Source organism: Theropithecus gelada, chromosome 16 (assembly GCF_003255815.1).
Source record: "Theropithecus gelada isolate Dixy chromosome 16, Tgel_1.0, whole genome shotgun sequence".
Taxonomy (NCBI): Eukaryota; Metazoa; Chordata; class Mammalia; order Primates; family Cercopithecidae; genus Theropithecus; species Theropithecus gelada.
The window spans coordinates 54,509,134-54,534,840 of record NC_037684.1 but is presented as its reverse complement, the minus strand read 5'-3'; the positions used below and the strand labels follow the sequence as shown (position 1 = coordinate 54,534,840).

At 60.7% G+C, this 25,707-nt stretch overlaps 3 protein-coding genes and 1 long non-coding RNA gene across 6 annotated transcripts in view; 2 read left to right on the top strand and 2 right to left on the bottom strand.

Annotated features, from left to right (window-relative positions):
• The window catches only part of SLC38A10 (solute carrier family 38 member 10), a 52,102-nt gene extending 44,221 nt beyond the window's left edge, over positions 1–7,881 (top strand). Inside the window, exons 12-17 of one of the 2 annotated variants that reach the window (XM_025362345.1) lie at positions 54–221; positions 611–1,099; positions 1,674–1,793; positions 3,179–3,202; positions 5,832–6,008; positions 6,219–7,880. In XM_025362345.1, coding sequence (XP_025218130.1) covers positions 54–221; positions 611–1,099; positions 1,674–1,793; positions 3,179–3,202; positions 5,832–6,008; positions 6,219–7,336 — 2,096 coding nt within the window. In that variant the 3' untranslated portion in view covers positions 7,337–7,880. Of the gene's footprint in view, positions 1–53; positions 222–610; positions 1,100–1,673; positions 1,794–3,178; positions 3,203–5,831; positions 6,009–6,218 lie in introns of both variants that reach the window. The other variant, XM_025362346.1, reaches the window with a different exon arrangement.
• A 4,277-nt stretch (positions 7,882–12,158) lies between these two features.
• Positions 12,159–14,198, bottom strand: LOC112609391 (NADH dehydrogenase [ubiquinone] 1 alpha subcomplex assembly factor 8). The gene is made up of 3 exons (XM_025362052.1): positions 13,994–14,198; positions 13,763–13,873; positions 12,159–12,458 (listed from the first exon to the last, which is right to left on the bottom strand). Exons 1-3 carry the CDS (start codon positions 14,075–14,077, stop codon positions 12,429–12,431), a joined length of 225 nt encoding a protein of 74 aa, XP_025217837.1. The 5' UTR covers positions 14,078–14,198; the 3' UTR covers positions 12,159–12,428.
• LOC112609392 lies at positions 12,292–13,830 on the bottom strand. The gene is made up of 2 exons (XR_003116196.1): positions 13,507–13,830; positions 12,292–12,458 (listed from the first exon to the last, which is right to left on the bottom strand). It is a non-coding gene; the product is annotated as an uncharacterized LOC112609392 (long non-coding RNA).
• Positions 14,199–14,340: 142 nt separating the features above from the next.
• Positions 14,341–25,346, top strand: TEPSIN (TEPSIN, adaptor related protein complex 4 accessory protein). Of its 2 annotated transcripts, XM_025363637.1 has the most exons (13): positions 14,341–14,440; positions 15,950–16,022; positions 16,335–16,426; positions 16,604–16,697; positions 19,629–19,696; positions 19,902–19,980; positions 20,115–20,186; positions 21,084–21,287; positions 21,581–21,755; positions 21,911–22,024; positions 22,126–22,204; positions 22,954–23,088; positions 24,144–25,346. In XM_025363637.1, the coding sequence occupies exons 1-13, from the start codon at positions 14,393–14,395 to the stop codon at positions 24,690–24,692; spliced, it is 1,782 nt and encodes a 593-aa protein (XP_025219422.1). In that variant the 5' UTR covers positions 14,341–14,392; the 3' UTR covers positions 24,693–25,346. The 2 variants fall into 2 exon arrangements, with proteins under 2 accessions (XP_025219422.1, XP_025219423.1); XM_025363638.1 differs by lacking the exon at positions 21,084–21,287.
• Positions 25,347–25,707: the final 361 nt, after the last annotated feature.

The following is a 25,707-nucleotide window of genomic DNA, read 5'->3' as shown; positions in this document are numbered from 1 at the left end:
GGAGAGCCGCCCCGCTCCTGCAGTGCGGTTCCCTAACTGTGCCCTGCTCCCAGCCCAGGATCCGGTCGTGGCCATGGCCGAGGATGGCCGGGAGAAACCGAAGCTGCCAAAGGAGAGAGAGGAGCTGGAGCAGGCCCAGATCAAGGGGCCTGTGGATGTGCCTGGACGGGAAGATGGCAAGGAGGCACAGGAGGAGGCACAGCTTGATCGCCCTGGGCAAGGTACTGGGCACTGGCTGGGGGTGGAGACAGGGAAGGGGGGCCCCAGGTCCTCCTTTGCAGGCCGGACACCCTGTGACGTGGCTCTCGGGGCTATGTGTGTGTGTTTCCCTTCAGCCCATCCTAAGTTCTGGTCATTTTTGTTTTCTGTGTCTTTCAATTCAGATGAATGTCCTGCCCCTCCCAGAGCAACTTGTTTGCAGCTGCCCCTGTTGTAACTTTAGTGTCAACTGCGCTTGACCAGGCAGCAGGGAGGCCAGCGGGGAGGTGGTATCTGTTGGCCTGTGTCACTCTGTTGGGAGCCAGAACCCAGGGAAGAGCCCAGTTCAGATTCCCTGGGAAGGGAAGGAGGCGCCTCAGCCTGACCCCATCTGTCCCCCATGCCCTTGCAGGGATTGCCATGCCTGTGGGCGAGGCCCACCGCCACGAGCCTCCTGTTCCTCACGACAAGGTGGTGGTAGATGAAGGCCAAGACCGAGAGGTGCCAGAAGAGAACAAACCTCCATCCAGACACGTGGGCGGAAAGGCTCCAGGGGTCCAAGGCCAGATGGCACCACCTCTGCCCGACTCAGAGAGAGAGAAACGGGAGCCGGAGCAGGGAGAGGTTGGGAAGAGGCCTGGACAGGCCCAGGCCTTGGAGGAAGCAGGCGATCTTCCTGAAGATCCCCAGAAAGTTCCAGAAGCAGATGGTCAGCCAGCTGTCCAGCCTGCAAAGGAGGACCTGGGGCCAGGAGACAGGGACCCGCATCCTCGGCCCCAGGCAGTGCTGTCCGAGCAGCAGAATGCCCTGGCAGTGGGTGAAGGGGAAAAGGCCGATGGGGTGCCGCCACCAGGCAACGCCGCCGGGGATGCAGGGCAGCCCGCAGAGGACAGCGACCATGGTGGGTGTCACCCTGGGCTCTTGTGGGACAACGCTTCCCTCTCCGGCTGGGGAGGCTGGGCAGGGGCAGCAGAATCGATGGCTCCTCCCTCAGGCCCCAGTCTCTCGCCCTGCTCCAGATTAGCATGCAAATGGAGCGGCCCGGCAGCTGGTGGGGACAGGAAGAGGCTGGTGGCTGACAGCTACTGTAATATCTGTCACACAGTTGTTTGCCAGACCACTAAATGTCAGGTGCCGCGCCGTGCTCGTGTGTCTGCGCGCACACGGGGGGTGGCGCGGGGGGCGCCTGACAGGTAACACGTTGTTAAGTGCCCGTCTAAGAGCTGCTTAGGACGGTTCTTGCATTTTAATTGCGAAGGCAGTTAACATTGGCTCATTGCCACAAGCCTATGAGGTTGTTAAATATTTTTTTATTGCTTCGCTAGTGATCATCAGGTTGAATATAAACTGTGCTGACGGGGGTGTCTCTTTAGAAACATCTGCCACCTCCTTTTGTCCCTCCCTTGCCTTCTGTCCCCCCCCCATCCTCCCTTGACTTTCCTGCAAAACCTCCTGAGTCTTCACCGTGTGTGCAGGTGGGAAGCCTCCCCTCCCAGCGGAGAAGCCGGCTCCGGGTGCTGGGCTGCCGCCTGAGCCTCGCGAGCAGAGGGACGTGGAGCGAGCGGGCGGAGACCAGGCGGCCAGCCAGCTGGAAGGTAAGGCCTTGGCCCCACAGCTGCCCGCCTCAGGCCCAGGGAGCAGCAGCCCCTCCCCCAGCCCTGGGGGGATGCCCAGGTCATCCTAGGGAGCCCTGTCAGGCACCCTTCTCTTTCCAGCCGTCTGCTAAGCAGACCCCTCGGATAGCTTTCTGCTCCCTTCCCATCAGCAGCTTGCTTTCTGGGAACGTTGTATCCATCCCTGGGAGCGTTTTATCTCCCTTACTCCCCTTTAAAACACCTGCAGCGTTGTCACCTGGCTTGTGATTACCATTTTGTCTCATTTTAAAGCAGGTTTGTTAGCAGTTCTAACACTCGCAGTATTTAAAGCCAGGCAGGTGTGGGCGTGCCTGCACCCAGATGTGGAGGTTTATTTTAAGGCTGTGCCCCGAGGGGACCCGGCTTGCGGGTGGCTGCACCCACCCTGGTCCTAGCAGAGCCCCAGCCCAGAGCGCTGCTCGCACACCCTCGGCCCTCGGAGCTCGGCTGTGTTCATCGGCAGGGATCTGTCACCTGTCCCTCCAGGAAGGCTCCTCATGCCTTTGCTCTCCTGAGAATAAAACTTACTGTGACTCCTCCTCCAAACTTCCTGCCCCTTGGGTCCCAGCTGTTGGCTTTTGTGGCCCCTCCTTGTGACCTCACGCAGTTGGGTGGCAGCAGCCCCCCCTGTGGGCCTGCTGGGGACAGGCTTCTGTGCCATGTCCTCTCCCAGGCTGGGGGTCCACTCGCCCTCTGAGGGTGTGTGGCTGAGCCCCCGCTTGCCAAAAGTCAGGTACATTTGGTGGCAACGTCCAAGCCTTCTCTCAGGGTGGTCAGCCCTGCCCCATGTGGCGTCCACGTGTGCCCCAGCATTGAGAAGGTCTGTTCCAGGGATCTGTATGGGGGTCAAAGGGCACAGCCGCTCCAGCCTCCTGGGCCAAGCCCCTGGGAGCAGATGTGGGAGCTCTGGGCCAGCCTTGGCGCGGGCACCTCCCAGGGCGTTCGTAAGACACGCACTTCCTGCCCGCGCCTCTTGCCCTGTGGCCTCAGGACAGCCGGTCCGAGGGAGGGCGGGTGCAGCAGCCGTGTCCCAGTGGCCTCAGGACAGCCATGTCCCAGTGGCTGCGGCCTGGCTTCTCACGGGTACAGCTCACCCTCCTTGCATCTGCAGCGCGGAAGACAGAGCCGAAAGGTGCCCCTGGGCTTCCGGAGCTCTGAGCTGCTTCAGAAGTTCGCACGTGTGGAATTTTGTCTGAGGTTTTAGGCAGGCCGTATTTTTTGGTTCCAATTCCTATGCTCTGTTATCTGAACCTGTTTGATTCTTTTGATTTTCTTCTTTCTGAAAAAGACTTTTCACGGTTTCCTATTCTGCCTTCCTTCCGTATGCCTCTCAACGGGACGAACAGCTGAGATTAAAAAGATAGTAGCAGGTACGAACCCAAAGGAGTATGCTGAAGTAAAGAGCGCGCCTGGAGGGCCTCAGACCTGAGCGCAGCCCCTCGGCGGCACACCTGTCCCAGGACAGCCCTGCATGGGGACACGTGTCAGGCCCCAGACCCAGGCTCAGCCGCAGCCCTCAGGCGGGGTCCCGATGCCCACTCTGCTCCCTTGTGTTACAAATGCCGTGGTCCTCCTCAGCCCTGCTGTGGCCTTGCCTGTCATCAGGGGGCAGGCTGCTTAGGGCACCAGCCGAGGCGGGGCGCTGCCTGCGCTGCTGCCTCATGGGCCGCCTTGAGAGATCTGTGTGGGTCTCAATAGGTGGGTGGCTCTGTGCCTTCTGCAGTCCGGTCCCTGTGGTGTTGGTGGGCTCTGGCTGTAGGAACAGTGCTTCACATGTGTCCCATGTGGCTTCTGGCTGGACGTGGCAAGGCTCCTTCCTCCCTCCCCCTCCCCCTCTTTTTTCCCCTTCTTCTTCTTCTCCTCCCTCCTCTTCCCTCCCTCCTCCTCCTTCCCTCCTTCTCCCTACTCCCTCCTCTTCCCTCCTTCTCCCTTCTCCCTCTTCTCCCTCCTCTTCCCTCCCGCCTTCTCCCTCCTCTTCCCTCCCTCCTTCTCCCTCCTCTTCCCTCCCTCCTTCTCCCTCCTCTTCCCTCCTTACCCCTCCTCTTCCCTCTTTCCTCCTCCTCCCTCCTCTTTCCTCCTCTCTTGTCCTCCCCTTCCCTCGCCTTCCTTCTTCTCCCTCCTCCTCTCTTTCTCTCTCCTCCCCCTCCCCCTCCTCCCTTCTGTCTCCTCATCTTTACTCCTCTTCCCAGCACCAGGCCCAGGGCTAGTCCTTCGGGGAGCAAGTGAGGCCGTGGTGCCTGCCCTTTCGGAACCCTGTCCTGGAGTACGGGGAGGTGTCACTGGCACGTGGGATCTTGTCCTTGTACTGTTGACGATTCCGTGGTTGAGCCCTGCAGCACCCAGGGTGAGAGCGTGGCCCATGGCCAAGGTGGCTGGTCTGCTGCCTGCACTTCCTCATGTGAAAGGAGGTTTGCAGGAGACCTGCTCTGCCTGTCATGGCCTTTTCCTGCAGGCAGGCATCTGGCCCGGGGTGCTGGCAGGGAGCAGGGGCTGCCGCTCGAGGGCCAGCCCTATGGCCCTGATCTCCTTGGAGCCGGCCCTGTCCCCCACATGCAGGGGTCTGGGCGAGGCCCAGGGCTGCGTTCCTGGGAGAATGCTGACCCTGCGCTTCTCTGGCTGGTCATGGTGTCACTGGGGAGGCTGGGCCGGCGCATCAGTCTATGTCTGGCATGCAGGGGCCCTCCCTGAGATACCTGCTCTCACTACTCGCAAAACATCCTTCTTGCTCCTGGTTTGAACTTTTATGCCTCACAGCCCTAACCCGCCATTTTTCAAAGCTTCCTATAATAATTTGAAAATGTGTTTTAAAAATTACATAATTCACGGCCGCTTGCAACAAATAACTGGCCAGTGCTGAAGCGAGTCGGACCAGGTGCTCCTGCAGCAAGTGTGTGCCAGCTGTAACCCGGGCAGGCCTGGCCCTGCAGCAAGTGTGCGCCAGCTGTAACCCGGGCAGGCCTGTCCTCTGGCCCTTGCTGCCGGCACCAGCTCTTAACGCTGGGCGCACCAGGGCTCCCCATCACGCAGGACCTGCCCAGAATTTCCACAGCAGATGGTGTTCAGGAGCAGTGGTCAGGACGGCTGGCCGGGGCCTCACTGACGCTCCAGCTCCCATGCTCCCCTTAAAAGAAGACAGCTTTTGTTTGTTTTTAAAATTCTCATCTCGGAGGAAACTTTCTAAAAGTACCAATGTTCTTTTCAAAACATAGCTTACAGTTTTTCTTTTCTTTTTTTCTTTTTTGAGACAGGGTCTCGCTTTGTTGCCCAGGCTGGAGTGCAGTGGTGTGATCACAGCTCACTGCAGCCTCAACCTCCTGGGCTCTGCCTCCCGAGTAGCTGGGAGTACAGACGCCTGTCACCACACCCTGATAATTTTTATTTTTATGTTTTGTGTGTGTGTGTGGAGATGGGGATCTTGCTATGTTTCCCAGGCTGGTCTCTACCTCCTGGGCTCAGGCGATCTGCCTGCCTCGGCCTCCCAAATTGCTGGGATTACAGGCATGAGCCTCCGTGCCCAGGCTTATTTTCTTACATATTTGTCCTAGAACAACTGAATGTGTAAAGTGGAAAAAAAAGAAAAACCCACCCAGCCCAGATAACCATCTCTGACATTCTGGCACATTCCTTTTGACTCCGTGTTGCTCTGGACACTCATTTTCATGGACAACAAGCAGGCTTGCTGGGGTCCTGCCGGGTGCGGCTGTGGCACAGCCAGTGGGAGAACTGATGCAGCAGAGTGGCTGGCTGGTGGGAGAGGCCGTCCCGGGTGGGCTTCCAGGGGCAGTCAGGGCACAGCCTCTCCCGGGCCCTCGGACCTGCGTGTCTCACTGCGCTGTCCGGGCTTCATGGTCACGGTCATGACGAGTGTCACCAGTGGCCAGTGTTCGGGCGCACTCCCTGCAGGTGACCTGTGTGTTGTCTTGCTGTGGGTGCAGTCTTGGCCCAGCAGGATGCATGAGCAGCCCCGGCACCCTCTGACTGTGTTCTTTCCAAACCCAGAGGCTGGCAGGGCAGAGATGCTGGACCATGCCGTCCTGCTTCAGGTGATCAAAGAACAGCAGGTGCAGCAAAAGCGCTTGCTGGACCAGCAGGAGAAGCTGCTGGCGGTGATCGAGGAGCAGCACAAGGAGATCCACCAGCAGAGGCAGGAGGATGAGGAGGACAAGCCCAGGCAGGGTAGGCTGGGCCGGCGGATGGAGTGGGGTGGGGCCAGGCAGGGGGTCTCCTGCCGTCATCATGCGGCTGGGTCTGAGCCTCGGTGGCCTCAAGTCCTGAGGGTGAGTGTGGGTTTGGTTCCCAGTGCCCAGTGTTGCTTGTTCTTTTGGGCCCCCACTGGCAGCCTGTGTTCAGTGCTGTGGCTCAGTTGATGGCCGACTTCCTTTGCAGTGGAGGTGCATCCAGAGCCCGGGGCGGCGGTGCCCAGAGGCCAGGAGGCCCCCGAAGGCAAGGCCAGGGAGACGGTGGAGAATCTGCCTCCCCTGCCTTTGGACCATGTCCTCAAAGCTCCCGGGGGCCGCCCCGCTCCATCCCAGGACCTTAACCAACATTCCCTGGAGCACCCTGAGGGGCCTGCAGGCAGAGACCCTGCTGGCGGCCCTGACACAGAGCCTCGGGCAGCCCAGGCCAAGCCGAGAGATGGCCAGAAGGATGCCGCCCCCGGGGCAGCTGGCACGGTGAAGGGGCTCCCCAAGGGCCCAGAGCAGGTGCCCGTGCCAGACCCCGCCAGGGAAGCCAGGGGTCCAGAGGAGCACCTTGCAGAGGAATTCCCCAGGCAAAGTCAGGACATTACTGGCGGTGGTTCCCAAGACAGGAAAAAACCTGGGAAGGAGGTGGCAGCCACTGGCACCGGCATTCTGAAGGAAGCCAACTGGCTTGTGGCAGAGCCAGGAGCAGAGACGGGAGACGCTCGCATGGAGCCCAAGCAGATGAGCCGAGACCTGGGCCTTGCAGCGGACCTGGACCTGCCCGGCAGGGCGGGAGGAGTGGCTGCACAGCCCCAGGCTGTGGTCCACCAGCCGGAACCGCGGGTCATCTCTGACGGCGAGCAGGACGGACAGCAGGGCCACCGGCGGGACCATGGCGGTCACCTGGAGATGAGAAAGGAGGCCCACGGCGGGGACCATGTGCCTGTGTCCCACGAGCAGCCGAGAGGCAGGGAGGACGCTGCTGTCCAGGAGCCCAGGCAGAGGCCAGAGCCAGAGCTGGGGCCCAAACGAGCTGTCCCGGGGGGCCAGAGGCCGGACAATGCCAAGCCTAACCGGGACCTGAAACTGCAGGCTGGCTCTGACCTCCGGAGGCGACGGCGGGACCTTAACCCTCATGCAGAGGGCGAGCTGGCCCCAAGGGACGGGGTCATCATTGGCCTTAACTCCCTGCCTGATGTCCAGGTGAACAACCTCCGTGGCGCCTTGGATGCCCAGCTCCGTCAGGCTGCGGGGGGAGCTCTGCAGGTGGTCCACAGCCGGCAGCTTAGACAGGCGCCCGGGGCTCTGGAGGAGTCCTAGCACCTGCTGGCCATGAGGGCCACGCCAGCCACTGTCTTCCCCGGCCAGCAGCAGGTCTTTCTCAGCCGCGTCCCAGCCGAACTCTGGAGGTCACACTCATCTATCTCCAGGGTTTCACGTCTGAGGCCCTCACCAAGTGTGAGTGAGTATAAAAGATTCACTGTGGCATTGTTTCCAGAATGTTCTTGCTGTCGTTCTGTTGCAGCTCTTAGTCTGAGGTCCTCTAACCTCTAGACTCTGAGCTCACTCCAGTCTGTGAGGAGACATGGCCTCCGCTGCGAGCCGGCCGGTGCACGCCCAGGCTCAGGCTGGGAGCCGCTGCGTCTGCGGTCAGGCCTCCTGCTTCTGCCAGGCAGCACGCGTGGTCTTCAGGTTGAGCTCGGCCGTGCGTGGAGGTGCACATGGCTGCTGATGGTCCCAGCACAGGCTACCGTGAGAGCCAGCGTCCAACCCCAAACTTGCAGCGACTCGGAATTATAACTGTTTACTGATGTTTCCCACAGTGTGGCAGGAAGTTTTGAATAAACACTTTTGCCTTCGCCCAGCCTCAGTGGGTGCTGTTTGGTGTCCGGGAAGCGCAGGGAGCAGGGGCCGGACTCGCGAGTGGGGCATCCAGGGACACTCCTCTTGGTTGGCCCAGCCCTCCATGGTCTGTGTTTTGCAAAATCCAGTTGTGGCTTTTTTTTTTTTAAAGTAAAAAACACCACTGATACCTGATTAGTGAAGTTGGGGGAGTGACTGAAAGTCTGAGGCCAGCTCAGGATTCCACATGTATAAAGTAGAGGCCAGAGGTCACGAGGGAACAGTGCCATGACCTGAACATCTAGCATCGCAGTGACTGGACACGAGACGCAGCACAGCCCCAGAGAGACCCTGTGAGCAGGCAGAGACCCGCCTGGTGCCAGGAGGTTGTCCAGCCCCCAGGGCCAGGCCGACATGCATGCTGCCCCGTGTCCAGGACAAGCTCCACAGCCCTCTTGCCTGGCGGGAGAGAGGAGGTGCTGCTGTGTCCAAGCACGTGTGGATGGGGACTGCTTCCCTGAGTCTGTGTCGGCTCGTCCTCTGGGGAGTTTGTGCCCCGACCCTGCCACGAAGGGGTCTGGGGGGCCCATGTTGGTGAAGGGTCTCTGCACGGAGGGCCCGGCCTCGGCCTCTGGCGGTGTCTTCCACCTGCACCTTTTGATATCCTTTGGCTTTTTATTGTAGTTTCTTACCTTGAAGGATGTCACTGGGCAGCCTGAAGACTGAAATTTTTTTTCTTCTGAGACAGAGTCTCACTCTGTCGCCCAGGCTGGAGTGCAGTGGCGCAATCTCAGCTCACTGCAACCTCTGCTTCCCGGGTTCAAGCAATTCTCTTGCCTCAGCCTCCCTAGTATCTGGGACTACAGGCAAGTGCCACCATGTCCAGCTAATTTTATTTTATTTTTTTTTGTATTTTTAGTAGAGACCGGGATTCACCATGTTGGCCAGGCTGGGCTCAAACTCCTGACCTTGTGATCCACCCACCTCAGCCTCCCAAAGTGCTAGGATTATAGGCTTGAGCCACCGCGCCCGGCCTGAAGACTGGAAATTAACTAGAGGGAAGCTTCTGGAGGCTGAGTGGTGACGCCTGCGGAGTCCCGGGGGCTGGGAGGAGGCTGCAGGGCCAGGGGCACTGCTCAGCAGTTGGGAGGTACCCCGCCAAGGGGGTTCAGTCCTGGCCATTTCTGTCTTTCAGTCTCAATTAAAAACAGTTCCAAATGAACCACGGCTCAGTGGTAAAACGCCTTCTGGACGTTCCCCTCAGATTGGAACTCCATTTGTTAAATTGCTCACAGTGAGATTTTCATTCTGGCTGGATTTCCCCAAATATCTTGCCATGACCCAGTTTTCTTTTTCTTTGGAGGTGGTTCCACCCTCCCCGCTTTCTGCTGAGATGGCTGCTGTTGGAGCGGGCCGCCCTCGGCCGACACACAGAGGCATCCGTGACCGCCGTGCCTCTGCTGCTGCCCATCCCGCTGCACCCCGGAGTCCCTACACCCCCAGCCACAGGCAGGGTCACCCGCCCCCATGCACACTTCCTTATTCCTGCCCACCCCCAGCCCAGGTGGCAGCCCCTCAGGGAAGGAAAGAGAAACTTCCTTCCCCAAAAGCCTGGCAGACCCCGGGGTGGGGCTTCTCAGAATGACACAGAGGGGCCCTGGGGCCGGGCTGCGCTTTCTGACGGACCACAGGCTGCTCCTGTCTGGTCAGTCCTGGTGCAGGTCACTGGGCCGTGGAGCCTGCCTCTGGGGGCCTCAGTTCCAGAGCAGGGCCGCAGGGATAGTGCCGTCCCGTTGCCGGTGGTACTTCTGTGCGGGACAGACTTGCACAGCACACTGGCCGAGGGACAGATTGAGTGGGGCTCAGCCCTCAGAGAACTTCCGGCATCGCCTGAGAGCCAAGGCATTTGCTGTGGTTTGAACGTGTCCCCTCCAAAATCCAGGAGTTGCCCAAGTGATAGTATCAACAGGTGACTAGGCTGAGGGCTCCTTCCTCGCTCCTAGGATTAAAAGCCTTATAAAAGGACTGGGCGCGGTGGCTCACGCCTGTAATCCCAGCACTTTGGGAGGCTGAGGTGGGTGGATCACAAGGTCAGGAGATCGAGACCATCCTGGCTAACACAGTGAAACCCCGTCTCTACTAAAAATACAAAAAATGAGCTGGGCGTGGTGGCGGGCGCCTGTAGTCCCAGCTACTTGGGGTGCTGAGGCAGGAGAAGGGCGTGAACCTGGGAGGCAGAGCTTGCAGTGAGCCAAGATTGTGCCACTGCACTCCAGCCTGGGCAACAGAGTGAGACTCTGTCTCCAAAAAAAAAAAAAAGCCTTATAAAAGAGGCTGCACGCAGCATGCAGGTCATTTGCTCTCTTGCCCCTCCGCCTTCTCCAGCATGAGGACACGACACAAAGGCCCTCCCCAGACACCAGTGCCAGTGGCTGGATCTCAGGCTTTGCAGCCTGCAGAGCTGTGAGAAATCAGGCTGTTCTTTGTAAATCACCCAGTCTCAGGGCTTTGTTAGGGCAGCAGGACGGCCCAAGTGCACCTCAAGTAGAGCTCTGTACTGTCCCTGCGGTGCAGAAACAGCAGAACCCCTCCCCCTTCCCTTTGCCTGCTCCCCGCCCCTCCCCCACTCCCCCCCAGCTTCCTGAGCTGTCACTCAGGGAGGAAGGGCAGAGCAAAAGTGGAGGAAGGTTTGGAAGGAAAAAGGAAATTTGGAGTGGCAGAAAAGACGGTGGCCCCAGGAGGTCTGAGAGCTGAGTTTGGAGGTGTGGGCCACGCTGGGCCACAGAAAATCTGGCAGGTCTGTCACCACCTCACACACGGGGTGAAGGACAGCAAGGGGGAGTGCTGGGAAGACAGGTCTGTGGGCGGGACAGGAGGCTGGATCTGGAGGGAGAAGATGCAGGAAGCTCTGCCAATGAATTGCCAGAGAACGGAGGAGAGGGCGTGACAGGGCTAAGAAAAGGACGTTTGTGCAGTGAGGCTCGCTCGTGGATGAGTGCTGGGCACACGTGAGGAGGAAGGCAGGGTGGGGGCAGCTGGCCGTGCATGCTGGGGAGGCGGGTCAGGTGGGTCATGCCAGCACAGGATGTGAGTCTCTGGCCTGTGCACGGATGGGCTGTGGTGGCTTCACCCCAGCAGTCTGGTCTGGATTTCTGTGGTTCCCAAGATGTGACACTATCCTGGCCCTTGGGACAAAATCCAGCGCTCTGGCCTGGCTCCTGCAGACTCACCACCCAGATCAGACCGCAGGGCATTTGACCCTTAGGGGAAGCCAGGCTAATTCTGGGGTAGCATCTGTAGGAGGAAACATGGAGGAACAGACCTCAGAGGCCCACAGGGTCAGCTGCTAGCACGGGCCTGGGGGCAGGTGCAGGTTGCAGCCCCATGACAGTGCGACCTCCACAGCCCGCGCAGGGGGCTCTCAAAGCAGTCCCCGCCACGCCCTGCAGGTGGCGCTCAGGCCCCACGGACTCCCAGGTCTCAAGGTCAACAAGTGCCTGGGCAGCATCAGGATGTGACCCTTCTCACCTTAGTTTTAGGTCAAGTGATGTGACAGGGAGGGGGAACGGGAGGGCAGGTGCCATCAGTGAAGTACCTGGGCTGCTGAGGGGGGTGACCAACCCCACACAGGAGGGGCAGTGGCTGCTGGTGCTCTACACAGGCCCCTCTCGGAGACTCAGGCCCTTTTGTGAAGAGCCCCCGTCCTGCCCCGTGTCCAGGAAAGCCTCCTGCGAGGACCCTGCCCCATGGAATGTCCCCTTGTGGTGCTGATGTCCTTGTCTTTGGTGTGTGCTGTATACCCACAGCGAGATCTGCAGGCTTCACCAGATTCACATTAAATACCTTAGTGAGAATGTTTTTTTTTTTTTTTTTGAGACGGAGTCTCGCTCTGTCGCCCAGGCTGGAGTGCAGTGGCGCAATCTCGGCTCACTGCAAGCTCCGCCTCCCGGGTTCACGCCATTCTCCTGCCTCAGCCTCCCGAGTAGCTGGGACTACAGGCGCCCACCACCTCGCCCGGCTAGTTTTTTGTATTTTTTAAGTAGAGACGGGGTTTCACCATGTTAGCCAGGATGGTCTCGATCTCCTGACCTTGTGATCCGCCCGTCTCGGCCTCCCAAAGTGCTGGGATCACAGGCTTGAGTCACCGCACCCGGCCGAGAATGTTTTAAAATGGGGACCTTGAGGCAGGGTGTCCCCAAGTCCCAGCCCTTCCAGTTTTGGGGGACAGGCTTTGGGCCCCATTCCACCTCGGAGAGGCCAAGACCCACATGTCACAGTCTGCACACAGTAAGCCCCAGGCTGCAGGACTTAACGGAGTCTTTATCGTGGCTTCCATTACGTCTTATTCTAACTCAGATTTACAGACACAACACTGGAAAACCAATTCCTGCTCTACCGACGCCTCAACTTGTTAAGAAGAAGAAACACAGGATCTAACACCCAGGAACGTCACATCTTCGCCATTCCCACTTCCTTTCTGCCCTAGGCATTCAATGTGTGCCACCAGGGGCCATCAGGACGAGGGCACCGCACCCACGGCAGCAGTCAGGTGTGAAGCTCAGAGTCCCTCCTAACAGCCTCGCTCCAGTGTCTTCTTGGCCTGCAAGATAAAGTGTTTTGTCTGAATGGCTTGCTTCCAAGTTAGATATGGCTCAAAAGAAAGCTACCACACTAAATGTCGTGTTCTACACAAATACCTTACAGAGAACGTGGTGCCGGCATGTGGTGGGGGCTCGACTGGTTGGAGCCTGGGCCCCATGGGCCAGTTCTCTGTGTCACTTGTCCATGGGACAAGGGCCTCATGACACTGTCATGGAACTCACCGCTGCACCCTCCTCTGAGCCCCCACCAGATGCCACACTGGGACCCAAGCTCTCATAAAGGGAAAGCAGGAGCCCCCCAAGTTTTTTTTTTTTTTTGAGATGCAGTCTTGCTTTGTCGCCCAGGCTGGAGTACGGTGGCGCAATCTCGGCTCACTACAACCTCCACCTCCCAGGTTCAAGTGATCTTCCACCTCAGCCTCCCAAGTAGCTGGGACTACATCACCAGGCCCGGCTAACTTTTTTTTTTTTTTTTTTTTGTAGAGACGGGGTCTCCGTATGTTGCCCAGGCTGGTCTCAAACTTCTAGGCTGAAGCAATTCACCCACCTCAGCCTCCCAAAGTGGTAGGGTTACAGGCATGCGCCACCATACCCGGCAAAAGTGCAACTTCTGATGAGTTACCCACCCCTGGATCCAAGGCTGCTAGGGCCGGGTAGCTATGAAGGCCATGGAGCTCTTGTTCAACTACCCTTTCTCTGGTCCAAATCTGCGGATTAATAGCTCCCAGTAAACAAGAGTCAGCACTGGCATCACGGCCTACCCCAGATACACTGAGGTGGTACCCAGAGAGGCTGACACTTAGGGAACCAGCCTCAGAATGACTTAAAGCCCCCACGGGCAAGAACCCCTATGGCGCCAGTTGTGAGGGTGGCTGGGGGTGCCCGGCAGGACAGGTGCTGAAGGAATCCACCACTGCAGCTGCACGGGGCGGGCTGCAAGTGAAGGGAGATGAAGACCCGGAAGGTGCTGGGCACTTTCTGGGAGTCCTGTGTTGGGTCGATCCTGGCCTGACACCCCTCGGCGGCAGTGCTAACACGAAAGCTTACGCGTTTTACCAGGCGCTTTAGTGCACACATTTCCCATCCTTTCTGAGGTTGGTGCCAGTCCCGGTTTACAAACACGCAGGGACAAACCCGGGACGGCCGAGGTTTCGCGGGCTCGTCCGTGGCTCGGTGGTTTGGTCAGCCGACGTCTAAAGTACGCGGCAGGCGCTCAAACCTTGAACCAACGGGAAAGCAAAGGAAAGCTGGGGCCCCCTGGATCTTGGAGGGGAAGGGCTAGGAGGGGCCCGCGCCCACCTACCGCGGCGGCGAAGCAGCTCCGCAGGGCCTCGAACTCCCGCGCGCAGAGGTCCTTGCTCAGGCTGCCGCCTGGGGCCGTGGAGGCCTGCACGCACCTGCCGTACGCCGCGGCCTGCGGAGGGGATGGGCGCGGGTCATGGGGTCCCTTGATCCCGTCACCGCCCTCCCTCCCAGTCACCTCCCCGCGCTGCTCCTCCTGTCCAGCAGCACTGGCCTGCCCGCGGCTCCTCACCTCGGCCCCGCAGGCGGCCAGCCGCTCGGGGAAGGCGCGGAGGCGGCTTCGCACGCGGCCCCACACAGCTCCGTTCACAGACATGAGTGGCTGTTCCCAGCGCCCCTGGGCGCCGTCATCTTAGGTCCAGCCTCTTCCGGTGTCAAACAGCTTGATAGGTCGGCGCTTCCGCCCATAACCTTTCCTGTACTTCTTAATTGGCCAGAGCCCCTGCAATTGGCTCTTGTCCTAGTCTGTCTGTGCCCTGGGACTTCGGATTGGCCTAGGCTCAAATTGTTTACGAAGCCAACCTCAGGGCCCGCCCCACCGCGAGGGATTGGCCGGCGGAGCCAGACCCGCGCAGTGATTGGAGAACCCGGGCCTGGCGGAAGCGGGGCAGACCGGGAGGGGACTTGGATCATGGCTGCCGCGCCGCCGCTACGGGACCGCCTGAGCTTTCTACACCGGGTGAGTGAGGGCGGTCCGCCCGGGCCCCGGCCCCACGGCTTCTCTCGAACGCCGCGTTCCCCGGATTCGCCCCGGGCTTGAGCCGTTGACCTTGCGTCTCCGCGCCGGGTAGCTGCTCCCGGCCCCTTCGCCCGCGCCGACGCCCCTGAGCTGCCCGCCCGCCGCGCCGTCCCGGGGCCTCCCAAGCCGGACCCACCGAGCGCAAGGGCGATGGGCACAGCCAGACCCTGGGGGAACGAACAGGCCTCGGCCAGCATTCAGTGGGCTCCGACAGGAGGGAAGGAGCGGCGGACCCAGTGGACGTGGAGCCGCTGTGTCCGTGCTGCCGGCGCCCAGGTGGGCTGGCCGCCCGCCGTCCTCCCTAACGGTGGCTTTTCAGAGGACTCCGGTCCTGGAGAGGCACCCCTGGGTTGCAGAGAACACAGACATTTCGAAGGGACAGGGAAGGACACACCGTTGTAAGCCCCTCTTAGTAAACGCTCTGAGAAGGAGAGGCCGGGCCAGTTCCCAGATGTCGTCCTGAGCAAACTGCCCTCTTTTGTCAGCCCTCAGCTTTCCTGGGGGGGACCTCAGAGGGGGCTGGGTGGGCCCAGGGCGCGGCCTTGGGCTGCCGGAAGCCACGCTAGGGTTGGTCAAAGCTCTCAGTGCAAGGTTTGGACAGAGTCGTTGTGTACTGCGTTCTGACGTTGTCAGCTGTCACCTGCAAACCTGTCTAGCTCCCCTTAGGGCTTGGTGGGCAAATAGTGTCAGTGATGTGTGTCCACAGCCTCGGGAAACACTTCAGGTCCACGTTTGCGTGTGTTGTCACTAGATCTCCGCGCTTCCAACTGAAAGGCTTCAGCACCTCACGTGGTCGGTCCCATGCTTGTCCTCTTAAATACTCTTGAACTCTGTTCTGTCCTGAAACTGAATAATGCAAAAATGGGTGGTTCCAGTTTTCATCCCTATAAGCTCTACATCTTTGTGCCAGTAAGTCAGCATGAAACAAATAAGTACATCTGCTGTTAGCGAACATAAAACACACGACATCGGTCGGTTCTTGGGGAGCGATGGAGCCAGTCAGGCTGAGCGGCTGTCACTCTGCCCATCCGGGCTGTTGGGAGGTGGAACCATTCATAGTCCCCTTCGTGGAAAAGGGCTTGCCTGGGCCTTGTTTGGCTTTGCTAGTCAGTAGGTAGGGACAGGAGAGGTACTTTCAAATAGCCTTACGTGCTGGTAAGTGCAGGGAGGCTGGGGGCTGTGTCCCATCGTAACCCAAGTGGCACAGCTCCTCCGTGGAGAACCGCCACTGATTTGCCTCTTCTCCAAGGCTGTTCATCCCTGACTGTTGACAGAGGACCCTGCTGCAGCCTCCCTGTGGCCAGTAGCACGGTTCTCACCCCTTCCCAGGCCTCTCTCCGGCCATGTCAACAGCGATTGGTGGGCCGTTTCCATCCCCTTTGGAGGGGTGTGGATCCACCCCTGTGGGAGATGGCACCTCATCACAGCGGGGCTCTTGTTCCCTTTCAGCTCCCGATTCTTCTGAAGGGGACATCGGATGATGATGTCCCATGTCCGGGCTACCTGTTTGAGGAGATTGCTAGTATCCTTCCTCGACATACCGTGTGGGGGAAAGAACAGATGGCAGGGCCCAGAGTGGTGCGAAGGGTTCCCGGGGATTCTGCTGTCCCTAGGGGGATCCGCAGCTCCTTTATCATTGTAGGCAGCCGTGGGTGGGGTCTGAAGGCTGCAGTACTGATGGCACAGGAGACCTGAGAAGTGCTGCGCTCCTGACGGCAGAGCCTGCAGGAGACGCCTCCAGGGAGCATGGACTGAGAGGTCCCAGGGCCCGGTCTCCCTGTGGCCCGGCGCAGCCTTCACCATCTCGCCCTTCCCTAACCCGAGCGTGCCACAGAAATCTCCCACGAGTCTCCGGGCAGCAGCCAGTGCCTGCTGGAGTACCTCCTGAGCCGCCTACACAGCAGCTCCGGCCACGGGAAGCTCAAGGTGAGCCCCTGGGTGGTCAAGGGTCAGGCCCGAGGCCTGGCCCATGGTGGTGAGGCTAGAGGAGCAGATGAGCGGCCCAGGGTGGCAAGCAGCTCTGTGCCCTTTGGGTGCCCTGGGCCCTGCCCTGGGCGTCCTGTGTCCGGCCCGCCCAGCACTGCTGACCGCCCCACTCCCCAGGTGCTGAAGATCCTGCTCTATCTGTGCAGCCACGGCTCCTCCTCCTTCCTGCTCATCCTCAAACGCAACTCTGCCTTCATCCAGGAAGCTGCAGGTACAGGGGCTTTGGACAGTGCGGGAGGGTGGCAAATCCTCCGGGCTTGAGAAGGAAGACTTCAGCCAGAGCCCTTGCCTGGGCCTGGTCCCCGTCAAAGCCCCGTGTTGCTGATCCTGGCCCATCCCTGGCCTCTCCACCTGCTGCCCACCCGCACCCCAGCTGGCCGACTCGGCCTCCCCTGACGTGCCCTGCCCCTCCCTCCGCTGGGTCCTCCGTGCCTCCCGTGTGTCCCTGGGCCTTCAGTTGCGTCTGTCCCTGTGCTTGCTGCCCCGGTTGCCATTGTTTGTTTCTTTGCGTGCCCCGCGGGTCTTCTCCCTCCATCCCAGTGCCCACACGTAGCAGACTCAGTGCCTGTTCACACGTTCTCCTCAGGCTGTGGGTTCTTGTTCTAGGGCTGCTCCTCAGAGCCCAAGACGGAGAGAAGCCATGGGAGGGCGGGACTGGGAGGCAGGAGAGGCGGGGCCCCGGCCAGTCGGTCTGTCCAGGCAGCAGGTGGGTCTGGGGGAGCCGCCCCGCAGGCTGGGGGGCAGTCCCGTGTGCCTCTGCCTAATGAGGACTTGTGGGGGCTTGGCCTGAGATCTTCCATGGGGCTCCAGGTGGTCACTGGGCACACCATGTCTGGACCCCAGCCCAGCCCCTGAGAGGGGAATTCTGGGGAGGGAGACTGAGTCTCTGTCGTGCCGCTGCTTGCTTATGGAGACCCTAAGCGTGTCCATCCACTCGGCTCACCCCAAAACCGGCGTCGAAACCAGTGTTGCCCCACTTTGTGACAAGTGGGCATGCAGCTCTAGGTGTCCTTCAGGGGCCAGTGCCCTGGGCCACCATCGACAGTTGTGACACATGACTTAGGCGGTAGATGCCCCTGAAGGAACGGCTGTGTGAGGGTGCTCTCGCCATCCTAATAGAGCTCCTCACAGTTTTGGGGCCAAGGCAGTACCAGCCATTTATCCTCACCATTCAGCGGGTCAGTGAGCCCCGGGCTCCCAGGCCACTCCCGTGGCTGTGGTTGGTGCATGTACGTTGTGGCTTCAGTGGTCTCGGGGACACGCCCTGGGGTGGGGGCTGCAGCAGGTGGGGGGATGGGGCATGGCAGGCCCCGAGGATGGGAAAGGCTGTTCTTCAGACCCTGGGTTCTTGTTGGCACTAGAGTCTCTCCTGTGCAGAGGCAGTTGTGGATGATGGCTGTCGCCTGCCGTGCCTGGGCACTGGCCCTGGGCGACGCACAGGCTGTGGGAGGTGTCACGACAGCCCCACGAGGAAGGCGGGCGCCAGATGCTGCACATGAGAGACGGGGCGCCCCCCGCCAGGCGGCGAGTGTGCAGTGAGGATGGCCCACCCCACGCACGCAGAGCGTCAGAAAGAGGAAAGAAACACAAAACGCAGCTGGCAGTTAAAGACAGGTTTTCTGTTTTTTTGTTTTTTTTTTTTTTGAGATGGAGTCTGGGTCTGTCGCCCAGGCTGGAGTGCGGTGGCGCGATCTCAGCTCACTGCAAGCTCCGCCTCCCGGGTTCACGCCATTCTCCTGCCTCAGCCTCCCAAGTAGCTGGGACTACAGGCGCCACCACCTCGCCCGGCTAGTTTTTTGTATTTTTAGTAGAGACGGGGTTTCACCGTGTTAGCCAGGATGGTCTCGATCTCCTGACCTCGTGATCCGCCTGCCTTGGCCTCCCAAAGTGCTGGGATTACAGGCGTGAGCCACCGCGCCCGGCCCAAGACAGGTTTTCTTTAGTTAAAACCTGAGAGGCGCCCCCAGCCGATTGTGGTCAGAAGCCCCTTCTCTTACAGACGAAGCGTGTATTGGTTTTGGGGTGAGGGCTCGTCAGGAGCTCGGAACGTGTGTGTGTGTGGAGAAGTTCGCGGCTGGGGTGGAAGGAGGGGAGGTTATCTTGGGACATCTTTCTAGCCCGGAGGTGGGTTTTCTCGAAGCTGGCGTCTTCCCGGCCGGAGGAGGGTTGTCTCGGGCTGGCATGTCTCTGGTCGGGGAGGAGTTTGGAGTGTTTCTGGTTGGAGATGTTATTTGTAGTTTATGGTTGTGCTGACTTTAGCCATTAGGCTGATGCCTTTTGGATTTAGGCGGTTTTGGGTTAAGGTGAACTTTAGAATGAGGGGCTTGTCCAAGACGGTGATGCTCCTGCTCTGTCACAGAGGAGGGCCAGCGCGAGGTGGCAGGTGGGTGCCCTGGGCTCCTGCGGGAAGATGGCAGCTGCTGGGGGTCAGTTTATCCAGCCACTGACTCAGCTTGCGGCTGCCACCCTGGGCCCAGGGACAGCCAGGGGCGTCGTCTGCGAATCACAGGGCCAGCCTGCCAGGGTGGCGACAGGCAGCCAAGGGGCACGAGTGGATTCGTCTGTGACTGAGGCTCTCCGGGGGTTCTCAGAGGCGCAGCTGTCAGCATGAGCCCTGAAAGGATGCCTCGGCTCCAGATGCAGGCTCAGGAGGCTCTGGGGCCGGAAGATTCAAGGACAGAAGTCCCAGTTCACCGTGAGAGGAACTCTCAGGGCACGGGAGCCCGAGGCGGCTGAGACTGAGGATGGGTGGGTCCAGGCGGAGCTTTCAGGCTGTGATAAGAAGGCTGGTGTCTCCCTCCAGGCCCTGGCAGCCTCCGAGGGGTCCCTGGTGCACCTGGGGCAGGGAGAGTGGGCTGCGGGGAGGCCGCACCAGCTCAGGCACCAGGGGTTGCCAGCCCTGGGGGAGGCGAGGTGGTTGCGTGGAGAGACTCGCCTCTGTGGGGCATGGGTGGGGGGAGCTGAGGGTCTGCTCTGGTGTGGCCTCTGCGGGGTCCTGGAGGAAGGCGTGCCAGTGGCCGTGACAGAAGGGCCCGGGTGGCAGGAACTTGCCACCCTGGAGTGGGCCCAGTTCACCATGTTCTGCAGGGAGCAGCGGTGCCAGGCTCAGCCCTGCCCCCCACTTGCCTTTTATGTTCTGCAGCTTTTGCGGGGCCCCCAGATCCTCTGCACGGGAACAGCTTGTACCAGAAGGTTCGGGCGGCCGCGCAGGTGAGCCCAGGAGCAGTGTCGCTCTGCGGGGTGCCCTTCCTCCTGTAGAGGGCAGGACTGGGGCCAGGATGTCAGCTGGGGGGTTTGCAGTTCCCCTGCCCGGGACCCCTGCCTCTGGGGGACAGAACACAGCTGATACGAGTGGCAGGGCGAGTACAGGAGGCCCCGGCATGAGGACGCTGAGGGCCTCCGCCTCCCCATGTAGGACTTGGGGAGCACCCTGTTCTCGGACACCGTGTTGCCACTGGCTCCCTCCCAGCCTCTGGGGAACCCGCCTGCCACAGGTAGGTGACTGAGGGGACTGTGTCCAGTCCCGGCACCGGGTTTCTGCCTCCCTGAGTGTCCTCGGCGTCTGTGCCACCCATGGGCAGGGCCGACGGTGGGGGCCGACTTGCCGCTGACAGAGGACCCTCTGCAGGCATGGGCTCCCAGGCCAGGCCGCACAGCACCCTCCAGGGTTTCGGCTACAGCAAGGAACATGGCCGCACGGGTGAGTGGGAAGGGCCTGCATGGGCCCCGGCATCTCAGGGTACAGGAATGAGGAGGGCGGTGGGGGCCGCACCATGCTGCCCCACCTGGTAGCTGTTGCCCCCCGTCCCCTCCCCTACACGGCCTCAGCCCTTCCTGGGGCTGTCCCCACTGCTGCCGTGGGGGTGGGGCAGGTGTGGCCAGGGCTGCTTTACGGACAGGCGAGAGAAACCAGGCCCAGCAAGAAGTCAGGGCTGGGCCCCATGGCAGGGGGAGTCCCACTGCGAGAGGGGCTGAGGGCTGTCCCCTGGCTGTAGTGTGAGTGACTCGGGCAGTCCCGTGTGGGGCTGTTACAAGCTGGGGCAGTGCCAGTGGACAACTACTCGTTAGCGCCAGAAGAACCACAGGTGGCACCACGGCCTGCAGCTGGGACCCAGCCCCCGGCCCAGCTGTGCCCTGCTGCCAGGCCCCGGGCGGTGTCTCGCCACTCACCGTTAGGCTGTGTCACACTGTCCTGCACGCAGCCCGGGGCTCCTGCTGACACTTTGGTGTGGGGGCACCTTCTACAGGGAGCTCACACGGGAAAGGCCGGCCCCTCCCCAGCCCTGGACACACCTCCCTGAGCCAAGGCCGAGCCCAAGCCCCTTAGGACACCCTCACCCCCAGAGGACAGAGCAGAGGGACGGAGGCATAACTGCTGTGAGCTGGGTGTCCAGGCCACTGGGCGTGGGAACGCCAAAGTGGAGTCCACCGGGAGCTTCCAGAGGGCCTGGGGTCCACCCGGAGGCCTCCCTCCCTGCAGCGTGTACCCCGACCTCCCCAAGGCTGAGCAGGGAGCCCATGCGGGCACCCCGCTCCCAGAGAACGTGGGTGGGGGCCGCACTGGGCGGCCGTCCCATTTCCCTCTCCTCAGGTGCAGGCTCGGCAGGCGAAGCCTTCCTCTCCACCATCCAGAAGGCCGCGGAGGTGGTGGCCAGCGCCATGCGCCCCGGGCCCGAGAGTCCCAGTACCCAGAGGCTCCTGCCGCGGGGTGACACCTACCAGCCTGCCACGATGCCTTCAGCCAGCCACGGTCCCCCAACCCTGGGGAACCCACTCCCCGGGGCTATTCCAGGTCCCCGAGGTATCGAGGCGAGGGCTCCTCCCCTTGGGGTCTGGGTCACTCCTTCCTGTCACCGCTGGGGCTTTGCAGCCATGGAGGCAAATCCCAGGGCCTCCCACACAGCAGGAGGGGACGGGACCCGAGGTGGAAGGAGATGCCCACTGGGGCTGGTGTTTGCTGAAGCTGGAGCCAAGGTGGCCACCCATCCTCAGCTCAGGACTCAGTCCCCAAGGCCTTGGTCCAGGGCCCCGGGAGGTGGGCATGGGGCTGGCCTGAAGCCCTGGGGATCTCACCGGCCATCCTGTTTCCTCCAGCCGTGAGGCATCAGCCTGGGCAGGCCGGAGGGGGCTGGGACGAGCTGGACAGCAGCCCCAGCTCTCAGAATTCCTCCCAGAACAGTGACCTGAGCAGGGTCTCAGACTCGGGCAGTCATTCTGGCAGCGACAGCCATTCAGGGGCCAGCCGGGAGCCGGGCGACCTGGCAGAAAGGTGAGTGGGAGCTGCTGGGTATGCGGGAGTGGTCTCGGAGCCACCACACCACCCCCCTCCCAGCGCGGCTCCTGCTCTCCAGGTTCTCCCCAGGGTGAGGCAGGGGTGGGGGCACGGCCCCAACTCACCCTTGACCCGGCCATTCCCCCTGGCAGGGTCGAGGTGGTAGCCCTGAGTGACTGTCAGCAGGAGCTGAGCTTGGTGCGGACTGTGACTCGGGGACCACGCGCCTTCCTGAGCCGCGAGGAGGCACAGCACTTCATCAAAGCGTGAGTGCGCCTGGACCCGCCCGGCTCTGCCCCAGCCCCAACCCTGGGCAAGGGAGGAGGGGACGGGCCGCACTCGCCACCCAGGTGTCCCCTCTGTGCAGGTGTGGACTGCTCAACTGTGAGGTTGTGCTGCAGCTGCTGACCTGCCACCTGCGTGGGACCAGTGAGTGCACGCAGCTGGTGAGCTGCGCATGCGGGCGGGAGGGCGTAACTGTGTGCACATGCCTGTGTGCAGACGTTCCTGTGTGTGTGTGCGTGTGTGTGCTTGTATGTGCGCACCTGTATGTGAACATTCCTGTGTGTGTGGCTGTGCATGTGCACATGCCTGTGTGTGTGCGTGTGTCTGTGTGTGTATGCCTGTGCATGTGTGCGTGTGTACATGACTTCATGTGTGTGGTTGTGTATGTATGTGCCTATGTGTGTGTGCGTGCACATGAAAGTGTGGACACGCGTGGGCATGTTGTGGGGGCATGCAGAGGAATGAAGGTAAGGCGAACGGGGCAGCAGGTCACGTGCTTCTCGCTGGGGTCTGTCCAGGAGCCGGGGAGGACATGGCTCTGGTGTTCGGGAGCCGGGGTATAAGGCGGTGAGGACAGGGCTGTGGTGTTCGGGAGCCGGGGTGTAAGGCAGTGAGGACAGGGCTCTGGTGTCTGGGAACTGGGGTGTAGGGGCTCTGGTGTTCGGGAGCCGGGGTATAAGGCGGTGAGGACAGGGCTCTGGTGTCTGGGAACTGGGGTGTAGGGGCTCTGGTGTTCAGGAGCCGGGGTGTAAGGCGGTAAGGACAGGGCTCTGGTGGAGCTGTCCCTGGTGCCTCCTGGCACTCTGGTCGTTGAGGAGGAGGGAGAATAGGGAGAGAGATGGCCAGACAGGCCTCCCTGGCATGGACCTGCTGCCCCATGCGTGCTAATGTCCCCTCCCTTCGTCCACAGAGGGCCCTGTGTGCCATCGCCTCCCTGGGGAGCGCCGACCTCCTTCCCCAGGAGCACATCCTCCTCCGCACCCGGCCGCGGCTGCAGGAGCTCAGCATGGGCAGCCCGGGACCTGTGACCAACAAGGCCACCAAGGTGGGCAGCTGCAGAGTGCCACACACACACCGGGGTCCAAGGGTACAGCAGGACATACACTGCAGTCCACGGCCACCCTGTCCCTGCCCAGCACTTGGTCAGCCCTTCCCGGACCCGCCTCCCGAGTCCCCGTCCCGCTGGCAGAGGGAGCAGCAGTGAGTCAGGGTCCTCACCTCCCCACTCCCTTCCTGCCTTCCACCCCAACTCCGCAGCACTCACGGGACACTGGCCTCTCTCTACCTGTTCCTGGAAGCCCCCAAACTCCTCTGCCTTAATGTTCCTGCCCTTGTGTCTCGGCTCACACCCACCTCTTCCAGGAAGCCCTCCCTGACTGCACATGCAGTTTGCCACCCATGGCCCAGCTCATGCTCAGCTCCGGAGGGCAGAAGTGCTTCCATTGATCTCTGTGCACTTGAACACTCCGAACTGCCTGGCGGCTGCTGGAATCACACTGGGAGGCCTCTCTCTGCTACCAGGCCCTGGCACCCTCCCTCTGCCTGTGGACACCCCCAGTTTCTTTCTTCCTGTTTTCTCCCTGGCTGCTGGAAACCCAGGACCTCAGTCACCCATCCCCAAGTCGTCCTTATCTAGCTCACCTTTCAGTCAGAGCGACAAGTGAGCCTGGGGTTTGCACCACCGCAGGCGAACCTCGTAGTGGGGTTTCTAAAACGGGGCATGCTGGAAGAACCCTGCGTCCAACAGTTGGAAACACGCAGATGTGCCGGGCCACGTGTGTTCACTCCCTCCAGCAGTGCCCGGCGGGTTATGACGGGGAGGGTGTCCGTTGGTATAGTAGTGAGTGAAGGAACAAGATTTGAGGTGTGTGTGTGACACCTGCCCCCTGTCGCCAGCACCAGCCCAGCAGCTGCTCTCAGTGGGATGACAACTGGGTGCACTGCTCCAGCCCCCTCCTGGCAGCCGGCGTCCTGCCCAGAACTGGCCCTGCCCTCTGAGTGGAGGGACTGAGGAGGCCCTAGGGAGAGGCGGGCCCTGGTCCCCCCAATTTCCAGGGTTGCATAGGAACCTCCCTGGTTCCTCCTTCCTTCCTCTTTCAGATCCTGAGGCACTTTGAGGCCTCCTGTGGGCAGCTGTCCCCTGCCCGGGGCACCTCAGCCGAGCCTGGCCCCACAGCCGCCCTCCCAGGCCCATCTGACCTGCTGACTGATGCTGTGCCTCTTGCTGGGAGCCAACTCTTCCTCCAGCCTCTGAGTTCAACCGCAGTCTCATGCCAGAGCCCTGCTCCCTCATCTGGGATGCCGCCCAGCCCTGTGCCCACCCCACCCCCGGATGCCTCCCCCATTCCAGCCCGCGGAGACCCCAGCAAGGCCAAGGCCAGACTGGCAGAAAGCAGGGGGTGGGGACCTGAACAGGCCCTAGGGGGCACAGACAGCCCAAAGAGAGGCCCCAGCAACTGTGCGTGGAGCCGCGACTCCTTGTTTGCTGGTATGGAGCTGGTGGCCTGCCCCCGCCTGGTGGGGGCCGGGGCTGCTGCAGGAGAGTCCTGCCTTGATGCTCCCCAAGCCCCCCAAACATCGTCCCAGAGGACAGCAGTCAAAGAGCCTCCTGGCTCAGAGCCGTCAGCTTTCGCGTTCCTGAACGCCTGACCCGATGGCCTGGCCCTGGAGCCTTCAGCTTCAGCTGCTGCCTGGGGGGCTCTGTGCTTCCTGAGCAGCCTCAACCGTAGCTGCTACAGTCTCCAGGCAACTTGACCTGAGAGGAGGACCCTAGGGCTACCTCAGTTTCCCCCATCTCCTCTGCCAGAGGCTCTGGCTGTTTGGACTTGAATTCCTACAAGGGATAGGCAGGTGGCAGGGCCTCAGAAATGTTGATCTCAGGAGTCCCAGGGGGCAGCCCCTGCTTGTCTTGCCCTCAGACACGAGGTTTCTTGTGTGAATATGGAAGCGACTACCAGGTTCTTTATTTCATTTTGATCTCAGCTCCCTCCTTCCCCAGGAGGTCATGAGCAGTAAGCCACCGCCTCCCCATCCCTTCGGGGTGGGCTGGGGGCTGAGGCTGGGTTTGGTGCACGTGGGTTGAGGGTGTCTTGTCCGGGCTGCCTTGTGCCGTCTGGTCTTTGACCATTTCAAGTTTCAGATCCCCACGTGGCCCTTCCCTGGCTCTCACCTGCTCCTTCATGCTGTAATTGCTTCCTGCACATGAAGGCTCTGATTGGAGCCTCTGGTCCATCTCAGAAGAACCTTCTGAGAGCGCTGGGGTTTATGCTTTCTGAATAAACACTACTGTTTACATGAAGCTGGGCCATTTATTTTTCTTCTTTTGTGTATGTGCATTTTAATAAAACTACCGTCAATAAGGGGCACACGCAGAGGACTGCTTTCCTCAAAGTAGGGACAGGCGTTATTCCTAAAACGTGATAGAACTCCCCAGTGGCACTATTCTTGCAGTTAACCTTAATGGCAAGGTTTTAAACTATGAAACTCAGTTTCTTAAATAAATAAGAGACTATGTGGGTTCTCTATTTCTAATTTCAGCAGTTTGTGTCTTCAGGGGATTGGTCCATTTTATATCAGTTGCCGAATTTGTGATTCCGTTTTTTCTAGTATTCCTTTATTCTTCATTTCATGCCTGTGGGGCCTGTAGTCACACTATCACGCTCTT